Raw genomic sequence first — 19,038 nt, 5'->3', positions numbered from 1 at the left:
TAGTAGTGGAAAAAGGGCAAAGCAGAACCATGAAAGTCTAGCAATGTCTAGGGAATAGAATATATTGGGCAGAATGGTAGGAGGTACAGATAATTGAGGCCCTAATGTTCACAGTCTAGAGACCCTTATTTGCCAAGCATAGGAGTTTGGAATTCATAGTATATGCAATGGAGAGCCGTCAGAATTTTCAATCAAGGGAATAAAACTGTCTCTGAACTGAGGTTTTATTTGTCATTCTGATGCAAAGACGAATAGTAAGGATATTTAAAATTTTATTTTCTTAGGTTCTGAGTTCAGAAAGATTTAAGTTCTTGTCAATGAAGTGTTTAATAATTCATTGTAACATCTCTTCTGTTTTGATTTTGAGGATATTTTGCTCACTTGTTGACTATAATCTGCTTGCGTCAGAGAAGCAGTGTAAGTAGGTTCAGAGCAAAGTCTTTAGAGCCTCCTGGCCTGGGTTGGAATCCTAGCTCCAGTACTAACTGGTCTCCCTTTGGCAAGTTATACAACCTCTAAGTCTCTGTTTCTTTATCTCTAAAACAATGTGTGCCTCATAAGGAGTAAGCAATTGAATGCATAGAAAGCACTGAATACTTTAAGTACTTCCTGGGGCAGGGTTAGAGCAGCATGCAAAACTACATAAGCAGCATTGATTGATTTAACTTTTCTTTCGCCAGTAGTAGAAATTTGATAAAACATAATTTCTTCAAAATACTTTTAAAATGCCCTTTTCGGGGTGCCTGGGTGGCGCAGTTGTTAAGCGTCTGCCTTTGGCTCAGGTCATGATCCCAGGGTCCTGAGATGGAGTCCTACATCGGGCTCCCTGCTCCCCGGGAAGCCTGCTTCTCCCTCTCCCACTTCCCCTGCTTGTGTTCCGCTCTCACTGTGTCTCTCTCTGTCAAATAAATAAATAAAATCTTTAAAAAATAGAAATAAAAATACCCTTTTCTGTGTTTCTACATATGGGACTAAAGTTTCCATTTATCTGTATTTTTCCAAGATGCCCACTTTTTTCACCACTAAGTCCATTTACTCTCTAAGATAAAATTTATATGAAAATGTGAGTAGGGGTGAGTTCGCATGGTCTTCTAGTTTATTGGATATTATTTATTTTCTGACTAGGTTGTATTCACAGATGATTACCATTTTAACTGTTTTTTAGGTAAGCCAGGTAAAACAAAACCACCAGGAATTCTTTGGTACCTCAATTCAAATCCATTTAATTTTCCAACAACATATTTCAAATAAAAAAAAAGTATTTAAAATTTTATTTCTTTGGAACATCAGCAGGGCATAAAAAAAGAGATTAGATACAGTGGGGTAGAGAATCCTCTAGTATTTACATCACTCTTAATTTAGCATTGAATTATTTATTGTCACATTTCTCTCTATAATATTTAATGTACATTACTCATATTGTATAAATAGTGCACGTTTCTCAGAAGCAGAGACTGTAAGTACTCTATGTCTTTATTCTGCCTTCTGGAGCACTTAGGTCAGAGGAACTAAATTATTCATTCTAATGGGATAATTCACAAGCTTGTAACATGTTGTGATGTTTAGAAGGCCTCAGTAAAACTAATCTGATTGTTTTTAATGCTTCGTTAAGAAATAACTTCTAATTCAATTTTTATTAGCATGATGCTTGTTCTTCCAGGTCTAGCCAATAGAGGAGTAGAAGGACTTTAAACTCAGGGAATTAGCACACCTGTATTAAAATTTGGCCCTTCGCAAGGAAAGCTTCCCAAGAGGAGATGGATGGATGGATACCATTAAGCCTTACTTGGATTATTGTTTACTGCCACTCCCATGGAAACAACAGAAGATTGGTCTGCTGACTGCATCCTTGTGATTCATGACCTGTCTCTTTTCACTTATCCTATGATTTCCTTTCCCACTGTGAACACCACTATCTAGCACATGACCAATGGTTTTAAATTATACACACTAAATTATATTACTCGCTTAAAGGAATCTGAGAAACCCAAATGAAAAGAATTCAAATAAAATTCTTGTCCTCTTCCTTCATCTTATTTTTCATAGCCAGTTCAGCTCTGAATCAGTGAGTCTCAAGACCAGTTAGGGAAAAAGTGCCTTCCTAGATTACTAAATGACAAAATATTTCTTAAAACTTCCTTGTAAATTAAGAAAAACTTAGAATCAAGCCAACTCCTATAGCAGAAGCTGTTAAACATGTGAGTGTGTGTGTATGGGGATGTGTATGTTGCTCTAACCTGCATTTGGGGGCAGGTATTAGTTGCCTTTGACAAGGGAAAGTATATGCTCCCCACAATGCCATCCTCCGGGACATCGGTGCAGTGCATGTGCTGCTGCCCTCAGCACTGGCGAGAAGGAGCAGAATTCACTTATCTTGGTCTTCACTTACCTCTTTTTGCAAGTGTTACCTTCCTTTTACATAACTTCACACTTTATGTAGCAATGAATAGAAAAGGTAAGTGTTATTCATACTTTAAAGCAGACTACTGTCATTCCTACATAAAAAATAGAGATTGTTTCCTAATAAGAACTTAAATTGTTTTATTTCAAAACCCACAATATCAAGGTTTACAGCATAGGATTTGTTTTCTTCTTAAAGGTCATTTTAACCTTTATTTTTAAAGAAAATTTCATTTTAGTATGTTGATTGCTGTTTCTAATTATACCTCCTATCTACTGTTATCAAAATCCAAATAACAAAAACATTAAGAAAATACTTCCCCCAATCCCAGTTCAGTTTTCTAAAGTTCACCATTAACAGTGGTATACTGAATATTATTTCAGACTTTTTCCTTGCACATTCAAAATATATCTTTAAAATTTTTTGAAGTAATGTATACATTTAAAGAATATCGAAGGCACAAAATAGAAAAAACAAGTCACTCTTTCATTACCTTAGTTCTTCATTTGTATGTTCTTCTAGACCTTATCATTCATTATTCAGGTATATGTATGCATACTATTATGTTTTCATTTTCTGCAAGAATGGAATCAAACTATTTTGGAGGACTCCTCTCTATATCAGTACAAAGAGATATATCTTGGCTGACCATTTAGGCTTTTTGTAGTTAAAAACAAGTTTGCAGATAAACCTATGTATCTATATTTGCACACATGTGCAAGTTATTTGTAGGGTGAATGCCAAGAAATTTCTGGGTCAACAGGTAAAACATTTTAAATTTTGATAAAAATTTAAAAAAATAAAAATTTGTTCTGATAAACAACAAATTAACACAACAGCATGTAAATGTGTATTCATTTCCTTAACTCTTGCATGTACCCTGTGTTATGGAGAATTTTTTTGCCAATTTATTAAACATTTATTGAGCAGTTAATACTTAATGGACAGTGTTATACATGCAGGGGGCACAGCCAGTAAACAAAACAAAACAAAAATAATCTTGGCTACATGGAACTTACATTCTAGTGAAAGGAGACAATACAAAATAATAAAATATTATGGCAGTTGGTGATACATATTTTAAGAAGAAATAAATCACAGGAGAGAGAGTAGGGTATGCTCTTGGTTGAAGGAGGTCTATAAATTTAAATGGAGTGCTCATAGAAGACCTCATTAAGCAGGTAAAATTGAGCATGCTCCAAGAACATTCCAAGGGGAGCAACAAGAAGTACATAAGCTTTGAGGCAAGGGGCCAGTGTGTGTGGAATGAAGTGCGCAAGTATAAAGTAGATGAGAGATAATGGATGAATAGGAGCCAGCTCATGAAGGGCCTTTGGATCACAGTGAGGTGGGATGCGATTAGATGGTTTGAGTAGAGGAGTAACAAGAGTTTTTTTAACGCTCTAGAAGGATTATGTTGGCTGCTGTGTTGATAATGCTCTATAGGAAGGCAAAAGTGGAGGCAAGGAGACCTGATGGGAGCCCGTAGCAACACTCTAGGTGAGAGATGGCGCCTTAGAACAGGGAGGTGGGGGGGGGGGAGTTAGTGGTAAGGGGGTCAGTTGCCAAATTTTAAGATATTTCTCTCTAGGTTAGATGTGGGTTATGAGGGAGGGAGGTGGAGGTGGGGAAAGGAGTCAAAACTGACACCAAGAGAGTTTTATCCTGAGCAAATGGAAGAGAAAAAATGCCATTGACTGAAATGGAGAATACTGAGAGGATCAAGAGTTGGGTTTTGGATGTGGCATGTTTGTTAGACATCCAAGTGGAGATGTCAAGTAGGCAGTTGGAGTGCAGAGAAGTTTGGACTGGGATATAAAGCAGGGAGTCCTCAAATGGTATTTAGAGCCATGAGACAGATTGAAGTCCAGGAGGTGGAGGAAAGAAATGGAAAGGCAGAAGTGAGTTAGGAAATCAAGGAAGAGATTAGTCAGAGAAAGACATGTATCATATGACCTCACCGATATGAGGAATTCTTAATCTCAGGAAACAAACTGAGGGTTGCTGGAGTGGTGGGGGGTGGGAGGGATGGGGTGGCTGGGTGATGGACACTGGGGAGGGTATGTGCTACGGTGAGCGCTGTGAATTGTGTAAGACTGTTGAATCACAGACCTGTACCTCTGAAACAAATAATACATTATATGTTAAAAAAAAAGAAGATAGTAGGAAGAGTAAAAGGAAGAGGGGGAAATCGGAGAGGGAGACGAACCATGAGAGACTATGGACTCTGAGAAACAAACTGAGGGTTCTAGAGGGGAGGGGGGAGGGGTTAGCCTGGTGATGGGTATTAAAGAGGGCACGTATTGAATGGAGCCCTGGGTGTTATACGCAAACAATGAATCATGGAACACTACATCAAAAACTAATGATGTAATGTATGGTGATTAACATAACAATAAAAATTTTTTTAAAAGATACTAGAAAAAAAGAGGGAGAAGAGATTAGTTTGGAGAGATTTTATGTCAAATGCTGCTAGTAGGTCAGATAAAATGAGGATTGATCATTGTCATTGCCTTTAACAATGTAAAGGTCCTTCATAATCATGACAAGAACAGTTTTGTGACCAGAGTGGGTTTAAGAGAGAATAGGAAAAAACAAATGGGAGACAAGCGTAGGTAACTTTCTCAAGAAGCTTTGCAGTAAAAGGGCCTGAGGTATAGAATTTGGAATTCTGTAGACGTAATCAAAATAGGAGTTTAGCCAGAATAGGGTTTTTTGTTTTGTTTTGTTTTTAGATTTTATTTATTTATTTGACAGAGAGAGACACAGTGAGAGAGGGAACACAAGCAGGGGGAGTGGGAGAGGGAGAAGCAGGCTTCCCGCCGAGCAGGGAGCCCGATGTGGGGCTCGATCCCAGGACCCTGGGATCATGACCTGAGCCAAAGGCAGACGCTTAACAACTGAGCCACCCAGGCGCCCCCAGAATAGGGTTTTTAAATGAGAGAAAGGCAGGAGAGTTAAGAGTGTATGCAAAGAGTGACTGTAATGATATTGCATTAAAGTAGGTATTTCTTTAATTAGTGAGGTTGAACATTTTATTACATGTTTATTGTCCATTCTTATTTGTGTGTGTGAATTTTCTTTGCATATTCTTACGGGGGGGTTCCTTTTTTTTCCCCATGAATATTTAAGAATTCTCTGTATAATAAAAAAGTCAGTCTTTGGTAACATGTATTGCAGATATTTTTTATAGTTTGTCGTTTGTCTTTTGACTTGAAATTTTTTCTATGTACAGTCATGGGTTTTGTATCATGCTTATAATAGCCCTACTTATTCCAAGACTGTAAAAGGATTTGCCTGTATTTTCTTCTATTACTTTTATGATTCCTTTTTCTTTAATTAAAATCTCCAATTCATGTGGATTTCATTTTGGTTAAAATTGTGAGGTGGAATCTGATTAGCAAGACCACCATAAGTCTGAGGGATCTATTTCTGGATTCTGTTTAAGTCCATTAATTTTCTGCCTATCCCTGTACTAGTACAAGTCTGTTTCCATTTCTATAGCTTCAAGATACATTTTTTGTCTGGTATGGCTAGTCCTTGTTCTCCTACCACCACAATTACTATGTTTCTCTGAATTTTCTTGAATATTTTTGTGTTTCTTTTTCTAGGAAGTAATAATACTAACAATGTGTATTGAGCACTTATGTGCAGTACTCTATTAAAGTTTTTTGCATATGTAGTTATTTTTATCACTGTGACAATCCTATTAGGGACATTATCCCCACCTTAGAAATGAAGAAACTGAGGCATGGGAAGATTAAGAAACATGCCCAAGGTGACATGGATAGTCACTGGTGAAGCTGTGGTTTGAGTCAGACAGGCTCATTCCAGAGATTGTGTTCCTACCTCTCCTTGTAAATGTTAGAATCATTTGGCCTAAATCACTTAGATTTAGAATCTAAAATATCATGCTAACATTTGGATCAGAATTGTATTGTAATTATAGATTATTTTAGGTAGAATTGACATCTTTATAATATGAAACCATTCTATCCAAATACAAGGTATGTCTTTTCATTTATTTAAATCTTCTTTTTTGTTTTTATTTAAATTCCAGTTAGTTAACATACAGTGTAGTATTAGTTTCAAGTGTACAATATAGTGATTCAACACTTCCATGTAACACCTGGTGCTCATCACAGCACGTGCACTCCTGGATCACCATCACCTATTTCACCCATCCCCCTGCCCCTCTGGTAGCCATCACATTGTTCTCTATAATTAAGAGTCTGTTTCTTGGTTTGCCTCTTTTTTTTCCCTTTGCTTGTTTTGTTTCTTAAATCCCACATATGAGTGAAATCATACGGTATTTGTCTTTCTCTGACTGACTTATGTCACTTAGCATAATACTCTCTAGCTCCATCCACATTATTGCCAATGACAAGATTTCATTCTTTTTTATGGCCAAGTAATACTCCATTGTGTGTGTGTGTATGTGTATGTGTATACATATACACACACATATCTTCTTTATCCATTCATCAGTCAATGGACACTTGGACTATTTCCATAATTTGGCTATTATAGATAATGCTGCTATAAACAGCAGGGTGCATGTATCCCTTTGAATTTTTATAACCCTCAAGAGAATGCTAAAATCTTCTTTATATAGGTCCTTGTTTTTTGTGGGGGTTTTTGGGTTTTTTTGTTGTTGTTTTTGCCTTCATGGGTTATCTTTTGATAGAGCTGATAGAGATTGAGTTTTTCTTCTGTTATGTTTTTAGCATGTTGTTGGTTTATTGGAAAGCTATTGATTTTTTCTGTTAAATTTGTAATTAAGTCATTTACCAAATTTCTAATTGCTAGTAGTTTTTTGCAGTAATTTTTCTTGATTTTTCCAAAAACATCAACATATCCCTTGCAAATAATATTTTTGCTTTCTCTTTTCCACTATTTGTGCTTTTTCCTTTTGTCATTTTTTTAAAAAGTAGCTTAATGTAATGATGACAGTAAACATCTTTATCTTATAAATGCCTCTGATACATAATCATTTATCATATTACTGACTTGTTTTATTTTTATGAAAAAGTATCAGCAAGGAATAGAGAATTTTATCAAATGCCTTTCATGGTCTATAGAAGTCATATCATTTATCCTTTACTATGTTAAGATGGTAGACTTATATATTTCCTAATGTTGAGTAATGCTTGCTTTACTTAACTTCTAATGTACCACTGGATTTAATATTTTTTTTAACATTTTTTACATCAGGGAGACTGAGTTTATAAGGGTCTGTGTGCATGTGCATGCACATGCATACAAGTGTGCTCTTAGATTTTAGTTGACTTTTAGGAAGCTGGCTTCATAGGAAGAATTTAGGCTCTTTACATTTTCCTCTCTCTTGAAAAAGCAACAGAATTATCAGTCCTTTGAAGATCTGAAGAAATTCACCTGGGAAAACACCTGGCAATTTTTGGGTGGTTAGCTCTTTGATGTTTTCCTAAATTTACTCTATCATCTGTCTACATTTGCCATCTCTTGGATAATTTTATAAATTCTATAAAATAATAAATGTAGTTATAATCATTAATATTTTCCTAGAAAGTTATTTCATCCAGATTTTTTTATTATGTTATGTTAATCACCATATATTACATCATTAGTTTTTGATGTAGTGTTCCATGATTCATTGTTTGCGTATAACACCCAGTGTATTTCATCCAAATTTTTAAATTTATTTGCTTAGATTTGTACAAAATATTTCTAAAGTAAGTCTCTTAAATTCCTTTATAGCTATAATTGCTTCTCTGTTTGCATTAATATTGAATCCTTGTACCTCTCAATTTTTTCTAGGATTAAGTGGGCTAGTGATTTATCTATTTTATTGATTCTTCAAAGATCTGGCTTTTGGATTGAATTAAAATTATATGGCTTCTCTGTTTTCTGACTCAATAATTTCTGCATTTGTATTTTTAATTCAGTCTTCACACTTCACTTGGATTTTGTCATCCTGTCTGCATTCTACAAGTAACAAGTCCTATAAATTAAAAAGCATCCTTTTTATAAATGTATATTTTCCTATGAAGGAAGTATTACTTATTGATAATTTCATGTGAATTATTTTAGTCTTTAAATACTTTCCTCATACACACAAGAGAACCACCTGTCCCTGGGACTGACTGATTTTAGTTTATCTGCTAAAGAACTTTGCTATTTAACTGTTTCATCTGTCTCTTTGTGACTTGTACTTATGCTGGCTGAAATTAGTTCTCAGAATGAGTGGGAACTTTGGTAAGTCAGGGAAAGGAGAGGTAATTTAGGGTGACCCTTGTTGGGGTATATAGACAGAGGGCCTGTGGAGAATGGGAAAGAGGACAGAATAAGAACTGAGAGAGCACACAGAGACAAATCCCAAGAATACTTAGTAATGATTATAAAATGAGAGAGAGGAGAAAATAAGAGCTAGTATTCTCTACATGAGGGCAACCCTCTCCCCTGCCTTCACCTGTCAGTTCTCGTTCTATGAATAGCTTGTATATAGAGGCATTGAAAACCACCAACCCTTTGCAGGGGTAAATAAATGTCAGAATCACTGACTTTTGGGGCGCCTGGGTGGCTCAGTCGGTTAAGCGTCTGCCTTCGGCTCAGTTGATGATCCCGGGGTCCTGGGATCCAGCCCCACATCGGGCTCCTTGCTCAGTGGGGAGCCTGCTTCTCCCTCTGCCTCTGCCTGCCAGTCCCCCTGCTTATACGCGCGCACGCTCTCTCTCTGTCAAATAAATAAAATCTTTAATAAAAAAAAAATCACTGACTTTCATTGGAGTCAGGTTTTTAAAATTATTTTGAAAATGTAAAAACAGTCTGTGGTTATTGTTCAATTTAATAGGCACCCAGATTAAAAAAGATTTTACCTAGAGAGATTAAAAAAAACTTTCCCCCAAATTTGCTGAACTGTTAGTATTTATTTAAACCTAACATGTTCAGAGGCGCCTGGATGCTCAGTCAGTTCAGCAACCGACTGGTGATTTTTGCTTAGGTCATGATCTCATGGGTTGTGAGATTCAGCTCGTGTCAGGTTCTGGTGCTCACCCTCATGCTTGGCAGGGAGTCTGCTCCCTCTGCTCTTCCCCACCCCCACCATGTTCACATGCATGCATGCGTGTGCTCGCCATCTCTCAAATAAATAAATAAACCTAACATGTTCATTGTTCTTGGAGCACTCTAGAATCATTATGATGCCTATTTTTAAAAGACTTAAGTTATAACTACATAATATACATATTGCGTATTATATTACTTACATGTTACATTAAATATGAATGTTATGTCATAACATTTATTATACAGTAAAATACATATACATTAATATTATCTATAAGTTAGGTCAAAGGCCAGATTAACAGATATTTACAGTATGTCTGGGTATAGTATTCACGGACACATAAGCTCCTCTTTCCCGGAGTAACATCATTTGCAGAAGTTTTCTCCCCTTAGGATTGTCAGATGACCTCTCTTTTTCATTTTGTGTACTAATTTACCAGTTCTTTGGTTATCACTACAGTTTTGTCATTTTCCTGAATCAGTAAACTTAAGTATACTGACTTATCTCTTCACTCAGAAAAAAAGAAGTGTGACCCCACATCCAATTCAACAAGTAATTCTATACCTACTATGTGGAAGGCAGTATGCCAGGGACTCTTTTCAGGATAAGAAAAACATGTTAAGTGGTGTTGTTACGGTTTTGTCCCAACTGATGTTAAAGAATAATGGAAATACTTGTTCAGTTTCTCCAAATATTATCTTCATATTTCATAGGATTCATATCTAAATTGTGTTGTTCTCAGCATAGTGCTAACATGATTACTTAATCAAGCTATAATCCATTGCTCTTGAAAACATGACTCAAAATGTATGTTTTTCTGGGTGTTTCTTAAATTATGACACTGGGTTAGTTTGATGGATATGGAGCAATTTGTTAGAAGTACAGTAGCCTGTTATTTTGTAAGGATCAGTCTTAGATCTTTTTCTAAGAAAGATTTTATCTTTCTTTTCTACCATGCAGATGAGTGTGTGTGTTTGATAGGAATGAGTGAGACATTGCTAAGCATGTATTAATGGCATGATGTAAGCAGAACTTCTCCCTCTAGGAAAAAAAAAAGCCTTTTTATGCCTGAAAATATGTTGACATGTGGCCTTAGCCTGTGGCTTTCATTAGCACATGCCACAGTTATCACCTGATAAGAATCAAAGACCTGCAGGTTAAATATGTCCCCTCCCCGCCCCTTCCCCTCTGAAGCCTAACCTGCTATTCAGAGCTATGATAAACAGTGCTTGGCAGGGTTCTTATTTCTAAAGCATTTAGATGATCTTGCTCTTATCTTAATGACTGAAGTTGAGATTGTGTTGCTCTTTTTTTGAACTAAATTCATCTAATTTATTTAATTCTTTATTATAATTGTACATTGCTTAAGAAACATGTTTACATGGGAGTTTAATTAGTGCAATTGATACCATACTACATGCAATAAAGTGCTAAAAATAGCATGTTATGTGAAAGTCTTTCAAAGATTTATTGACTGCAATGATGATACTACCCTATGGTGTACTGTCAGTTATGTTATAATGAGATTCTGATGGTTAAAATTTTTTAGTCATTTGAAAATGTTTTAGTAGCATATTGTTAAATATGGAATTCCAGAGTCCCAGAATAGGCTAAACACAAAAATACAAGTTTAAGAATATTTATCATTAGTGTAACAATTTTCAGTCAGGAGACTTTATATATAAGTAGTTAAAGTGTATGGGCTGTGGAATCAGGCACATGAGGATTTGAGTCCAGCTCCATAACTTAATAGCTAAATAACCTCAAACAGGTTACTCAGCTACTCTAGTTTTGTTTTGTTGTGTTTCAGTTTTGGGGGAGGGGTTATTTTTTGGTCTATAAAAGGGAGATATAACAATACCTACCTCTTAGGAATTACTGTAAAGATTCAGTGGGATGATGATGGTGATGATAAAATAATAATACTAATAATGGCAGACACTTCTATAATCTTTACTGTGTGCCAGACACTGATCTAAGCACAATACATTTTTAAACCATTAGATCCTCACAACCACCTTATTCAGTGGATACTGTTATATCTGACATTATATGTTAGCAAGTAATACCAACAAGAACTACCACCAATAAGTCACTGTGTCCTTAACCACATTCTAGTGACAACAGATGCACTGAAATGTTACCATTTCTCTATGGAAATTTCAATTCATATTGTGTATTGTAAATTATATTTAAAGATTTTAAAAACTTTACCTTTTCTATTTTCCTTTATCTTTGTTTTCTTGAAATTCTTTATTTTAATCAAAACTCAGAAACAAGAGGTGATAATCACCTGTTCGTTAAGAATGCATCACTCTTTAGGTAAACTAAATTTCATTATAGTTTTTTTAGCCAAAGATTTAAAAATATAGAAGCACGGAGATAAATGAGTAGACAGTTAAGATAATGGACATTTTCACTGGCTACTAGAATTTATCAGGGACTGTATCATTATTTATGCTTTTTGTACTGGAGCTCTATTTTTTAAATTAGCTCCGTAGAGCCACAAAAGAGTAGATCGAGAAACCGAAGCTTGACTTTTTTCTAAGTTACACTAATCAATATAAACAATTTTCACTGCTTTTTCTCTCAGCTAAGTAACTGTGAAGCAGAAGATAGTAAGAAGACTTGGAAAATAGTTATTGGTCTTTTTTCCATCTTAACCAATAAAATGTGGTGGGTTTTTTGCCGCATATTCAAAACATGATTTGGGAAAATTCCCAAGATAACTATAAAATATATGCAATCTTTGTGCTTTTGGGTATTTGACTTAAAATCTTCCATACCACAATGGCAGCTCATACTGAAGGCCAGAGTCCTGGAAAGTGACATGTATTCTTGAAGAGTACTTTGGGCTACAGCTGACCCAGGCAGAATAAAACAGGGTGAAGGACCTCTGGGTAAAAAGAACCTAGTGCAGCTCAGGGTAGAAGAAACTTAGTGAAAACTATGAAGCATGCAAGCAAATACTGGAACCAAAATACATATATGTCTTGAAGACTAATTCTGTCGGGTACTTTTTAAGCCCCAAATACTCTAAATGTAAATGTAGGATTAGACAACCTATAGCTAACAAAATTGATAATGATAAAATTGAACTACAGTATTACATCATTAAAAGGCAAGAATAGCACCAATATAAAACCGTGGCCAAGTCAAGATACTGAAGAAATCACTAAACCTTCTCTTCACAAAATAGAATTTCAACTATCCATACATGTCCAAGCATGGTGAGAGCTATGGAACAACCTTTGAGAATCATTCCCTTTATCCACACTTAAAATGGCACAATCTACTCTGCTCATTGTGTGTGGCTGGAATACAAGGAATTCCCCATGTTTCCATTTCTGTCTACTTTCAGTAAGTTTTCCCTTTGACTCAGCACTTCCATCTCTACTAGTAAACCTGACATATGTATTTAAGGAGTGGCCAAAGATATATTTATAAGAAAGTTTGTTGTTAATCCTTAAAAAATAACTTGGAAACATAAATTTTATCAATATAGGTTATTGGTTAAATTCTATCTGTACAATGAAATGATGTGTAGCCAGTGAGAGGAAAATGAGAAAGCTTCACATTTACTGAAAGAGAAAAATTTCTAAGATATGTTATTAAGTGGCAAAAAACTAGGTGGCAAACAGTATAATGTATAGTATAATGTAATCCCATATGTGTGTATTTAAAGATGTATAATACATTTATATAGAGAAATGATATTAAGTATGATATATATGTATATAAGTTGAGGTCTGCATTATAATTAAATAGGATAAGGTATATAAAATGATTAGTATCATGCCTACCTCATGCATAGATAAATTAAAATTGCTGTTATTATTATCTTTAAAGAGTGAGTCAAGGAAAGGATATTTTGTGGGAGGGCTTTTACTGATTTTTTACATGTTTTATATTATCTGATTTTTTTGCACTAAACCTGTATTACCTTTATAGTAACATTAAAAAATAGTTTGCTTTTGGGAAAAGATTTGGAAAAATGTATTCACACTAAAGTATTAATGACATAACAAAACTTGGTATTTTTCTTCCGGCACAAGATATTGAAGGATTTCTAATGTGGGCCAAAGTGTAACTCCAGTAGTCTTTTGAACAGAGGGGTCTTCCTAAGGTCTATAAAAGCGGTTTTGGAGATGTTTGCTTATTCATTCTCACTGTGACATATACATCCATACTTGTGATTGTATTTCTTTCTTCCTGCTCTCAGGTGTGTGTATTTATATGGGACGGGGATATATATCACTTAGACATTTAGGTTATTACCTTCTTTTGAGAATGGTTGGAAATTTTAAGGAAGAAATGGAAAGAATAACTGAAAGTAATTATTGCTTAGTTATCTCAAGGAAGCAAAGATTCCTTTTTCTCCCTTTCAATCTTTGCTTAGCAAATAAGAATCACCTTGCAAATAATTGAGAAGAGGTATTCCAGTGACCATACCCAGTGAGGTACTTTATAATTTATCCCAGTAGAGTGATTATTACAAGGACTCTGAAGAAAAAATATTAACTATACTGTATTATTTGTTTTAGAGAATTTTATTCTCCGCTATTACTAATGATTCTGCAAACTGTGGTAATTCCAAACACTTACTTATCTTCATAATGCTGGTGTTAAATTTTATTGAAATTCATTAAAAATATGGAAAGGATGCCCATTTGAAACTTCTGGATGTCAGTTATTTTCTCCAAAATTACAGACTTACATACAAACATTACTTAAATCATGCCTTACTTATATAGAAGTTTGGCTACATTGATTTGATAGATTCTTTCTAAATTCAGTGTGGGATTAATATGAAATGCATGGACCCAGTTGGTATCTTGAAAATATCTTTCTTATGGTAAATATGATGAGGTTTTGTTGTCTTATTAGGAGAGATGAACTCTTCTTAATTATAATGTTTTAAAGATTTGAGGCCTTAATTGTGCATAAACAGTATCATATAGAATAAACTCATTATGACTGGAGAGGATATTTAATGTAGTGTTTAAGAGCACAGACTATAGAACCAGACTGCTAGGGTTCAAATCATGACCCTCCTACTTCTTAGCTATATGATCTTGGAAAAGTTACTTACCTTCCTATGTCTTGGTTTCCATTTCTGGTTTCAAGGTTATGAGTAGTAGATGGTAGATAGGTAGTCTATTTCAAAAGGTTGCTATAAGGTAATGAGTTACTATTTACAGAACACTCTTACTAAGTCCTTTTTAAAATTTCTTTTTACTGAGGCATAAAAACTGATTTTTCCACTAGTTGGTTTTGATTATTTGTTTCTTGTTTGTTTTACAGTTACAAATTATAATACTGTGGTAGAAACAAATTCAGATTCAGATGATGAAGACAAACTCCATATCGTGGAAGAAGAAAGTATTACAGATGCAGCAGATTGTGAAGGTGGTGTGCCAGAAGATGACCTGCCAACAGACCAGACAGTGTTACCGGGGAGCAGTGAAAGAGAAGGCAGTGCTAAGAGCTGCTGGGAGGATGATGGTAAGTTTAATTTTTTCATAATATTCTAGTCTCTTGATTCTTTAAAAAATACATATTAACTGAAAAGATAAATTTGATGAAAAGTTTGAAATGATCTGTAAACGTGTCTATTAATAAAAGGTGTCCCACTTAAACAAAAAGTTGATTGTGAAACAGAATAATAGTCATTCTGATTATTTGTACAATGCATATAATATATTGAATTTTAGTGTTTTTTTAACCAGAATCAAGCTTTCCATATACTGTTGATATAACTGAACCTACCTTTAACTTTATATTGTGACTTCTAGAAATGAAGAATCTACTTAGAAACCTACAGATTATATTTTGGTACAGTAAAATTATAACATTACTCAACAAAAATCCCCCAAACAGTTAAATCATAGGAGTATTTTTAGTGTTTGAAAACTTCTTCCTCCTCCCCCTCCTCACCCCCTTCCCTCCCTTCTCCCATGTATATCAGAATGCTGTGAATTTTCACTCAAGTAAAATTTTTACTTTTACTAAGCTCCAGCATGGTTGAGTGGAAGGATTAGTGAAAGTCTCTCTACTTACTTACATTGAATATTTAAAATTCTTCCTCATCTGTCAAATGAAGAAATTGGACTATAGTCTTTTCTTCTAGATTGAAAATTCCTCCTCTCTGCTTTTCCTAATAAAACTAATTAAATTATTTAGCCTGTCTTGCCAAGATTTAAACAACAGTGGTATAAAAACAGAAGAATGTTAAGAAAGCAGGTATTGTGATTTGGAGGGATTGGGGATCAAGAACAGGGGCATCAGCAAAGGCAAAGAGGAGCATGCACAAGTGATCACATTCAAAGTCAGTCAAAGACAGCTCCCCAGCAAGAGTTCAGATTTGGGGAAGTCGTCTAAGTAAGATATCAGAACTCAGTTTAGGCAGTCTGGGGAAATGAGTCAAGTTTGCTGGTCAGAGAATCTAGATACGAAAATGTGGAAGCTTAGATAAAATGTGGAAGCTTAGATAAAATGTGGAAGCTTAGATAAAATGTGGATCTAATAATCACAGTATAGCAGTAGTTAAGATTTCTATAATAGGACAGATTTGTAGCTAACAAAGAACTTTCAAAATCGTGTAACTGCCCCCCTCATTTTATAGCATTGTTCATTGGTCCATTAAGCAAATTCTGCAGGAATGAAGTTGCAAACTTGAATAAGACTGCCTCTATATGAAAAGTGCTTATAGTTTCGTGAGTGAGAAGGATAAATAAGTCACAAATTCATTACAGTTTGATGTAGGTGTAAATTTAGAATTCTGTGGAAACATTAAGCAGGAAAATACAAATCAGAGAGAGGAAGAGAAGTCCTAAAAGAATTTCTGAGTGAAACAGTGCAGGTCTTGAGTTATGAAGGACCAGTAGAGGTTGATTAGGTAAAGGAGAAGTAAAAGAAGGTGTTTCCAACAGAAGAAGCAATATACATGAAGCCATAGAGGTTTGAACAAGTAGTGTTTACAGAAAATGAAATCAGAGAAGTAAACAAGGAAAAGACTATGAAGGACACTGTGTGCTAAGTCAAGGAATTTGAACTTTTACCTTAGAAGCTGTGAAAACCTCATTAATACATACTTTAGAAATAAGTCTGGTAGCAATATGGAAAATGAATTTTGGAGGCAGAGTGTGTACAGACAGGTAATGCCTTCAGTAAAGAGCTATGAAAATGCAGGCAATGATGAGAGTTTTGGACTAAAGAAATGGCCCTTGGAATGAGAATAAAAGGGAGAGATTTAACAGGAATGTAGGAGGTAGAGTATATAGATTTGGTTTGTTATTATATGGAAGGTAACAGAAGTAAGGACTGACAATTCACAGGCTTCTAGAAAGTAGAATTCAGAGAAATTAAATTGCTTATTTATTATCACACTTCATTAATAACAGAGCTATTAACTTGTTAAACTATAATACTGAGCTCAGAACTTTTGGGAGCAAGGATTTCCATATATATTTCCTGTCTGGGGCCAGAATTGATCCTTTGGTATAGTTAATCCAAAGTGTTAATATGGAAACAAGAAGGTAATGATTTTTCTGGAAAAAGGGGAGATAGGAGAATGAGGGAAATAGAAGGAAAAAGAAAGATGAAAAATCATTGAAGAGGTTCTGTTTCTGAAAATATGTTGGGATAAGTTATTTGAACTGTCTCACTGAAAATAACTAATGATGCTAGATTTAAAAGTAAATAAATCTTCTTGAAAGCTTTAAAAGAGCTAACTAGATAATAGACATTAATAGAAAAAAATCGAAGTGAGGACAGGAACCCATATAGGTAAGCAGAGCACAGCACAGAAGACTCTTTGGCCTTAAGGATATTTGCCTACCCAGGGTCACGTGAGACGTGGTTGTTCAGGCCTCTGAGAGGAAACAAAGCCTGGGACCACCTAAAAGCTTAATAGCAGATCCTCCCCTAGTATGAATTACATCTTAACAATGTGATGAACTATAGTGATTTAAAAGCAAACCCTCTACCATCACTACCATTCTCAGAAGTTAGCAAACAAAATTGCCTTGGCTAGGGATTGGGGAAATGGAGGACTGTCTCTGCCAAGGAGTAACCACCAGCTGTCTTGCATTGATTTACAATTTAAATTCACATTACTATATGGCCTGATAAATCTCAAGCCATAACTGAGTTTAAAGTAGAATTGCTGCTAATACTCATAGGCACCAAGAAGAAGCAAATCCAAATCTTTTGGAGGAACATACCTTTATCCTAGTGCTATAGAAATCTCCAAAATAACTTAGCAAGAAGAGAGCAACATGAGTGACAATTACCAGAAACAAAAGGAAGCAGAAACTCACCTGTAAAGACTTTAATTAGTAGAGTTATCAGACACAGATTAAAAAATGACTGTCATTTTTCAAGAAAAATGGACAAATTTGAAATTACCTGCTCTGAGAGAATAAAATATAACCAACAGATTTTTAAGAAGAACCAAATGGAACTTCTAAAAATGAAAAATTAGAATAATAGAAATTCAGATTCAAAGGATGGATTTTAATAACAAAGTAAACAGAATTGAATAAAGAGTTAAAGATTTGGACGGTGGGGGAAATTATACTAAATACAACTCAGAAAGACAGATAGAAAAATACAAAAAACAGGATAAGAAACATGAAGGACATAATGAGAAGGTTCAATATATGTCTTAATTCTAGGCGAAGACAGAATAGGGAGACAGCAATATTTGAAGAGATAGTGGCAGAGATTTTTTCAGAATTGATGGACACCAGACCACAGATTCAAGAAAACCAACAAATCTCAAGAAGTATAAATAAATCTACCCCCGCTGACATTTTTGTGAAACTGCAGAACAACCAAAACAAAAAGAAAACTCTTAAAAGTAAATCCAGAAAAGTGAGATTGGGTTTGAGAGAATGGCAGTTAGACTGACAGCTGAATTTTCAGTAACCACAATGGAAGCCAGACAGTAAAAAGATGCCTGCCAATACAGACTTCTGTATTTAGCAAAAATATCTCTTAAGAAAGGAGGTGAAATAAGGTGATGATTTCAGACAAGTTTGAAAATAGAAAATTTGTTATCAGTAGACCCTTGTTACTAAAACAAATTTTAAAGAATATATTTTAGGCATGAAGAAAGAGATCCTTCATAGAGGATCTGAGATGTAAGAACAGAGAAAATTACAAATAGATGGCAAAAATAGATATAATAGGTACATAGTATTTCCTATGAAAATACTTTAAAAAGTGGATGTGACGGGCGCCTGGGTGGCTCAGTTGGTTAAGCGACTGCCTTCAGCTCAGGTCATGATCCTGGAGTCCCGGGATCGAGTCCCGCATCGGGCTTCCTGCTCAGCAGGGAGTCTGCTTCTCCCTCTGACCCTCTTCCCTCTCGTGCTTTCTATCTCTCATTCTCTCTCTCTCAAATAAATAAAATCTTTAAAAAAAAAAAAAGTTCAAAAAAGTGGATGTGACTAAGTTAATTTCAGATAATATCAACTTTAAGGCTTAAAAGCGTTATTATAGCTAATAGGATCACTTTATAATAATGAAAGATTAAATTCCCTAATAAAATATTATTATAAATGTGTACCTAATAACAAGGCTACAA

General features: G+C 34.9%; 1 protein-coding gene across 10 annotated transcripts in view; it reads left to right on the top strand.

Moving 5' to 3' along the window:
• The window catches only part of ZEB1 (zinc finger E-box binding homeobox 1), a 188,827-nt gene that overhangs the window by 110,844 nt on the left and 58,945 nt on the right, over positions 1-19,038 (top strand). For all 10 annotated transcript variants that reach the window (XM_027592419.2, XM_027592418.2, XM_027592423.2 and 7 more), the window contains one exon: positions 14,751-14,951. In XM_027592419.2, coding sequence (XP_027448220.2) covers positions 14,751-14,951 — 201 coding nt within the window. The remainder of the gene's footprint in view (positions 1-14,750; positions 14,952-19,038) is intronic.

Source organism: Zalophus californianus, chromosome 9, assembly GCF_009762305.2.
Source record: "Zalophus californianus isolate mZalCal1 chromosome 9, mZalCal1.pri.v2, whole genome shotgun sequence".
Taxonomy (NCBI): Eukaryota; Metazoa; Chordata; class Mammalia; order Carnivora; family Otariidae; genus Zalophus; species Zalophus californianus.
The sequence above is the reverse complement of the archived record's forward strand: the minus strand, read 5'-3'. Positions and strand labels throughout refer to the sequence as shown.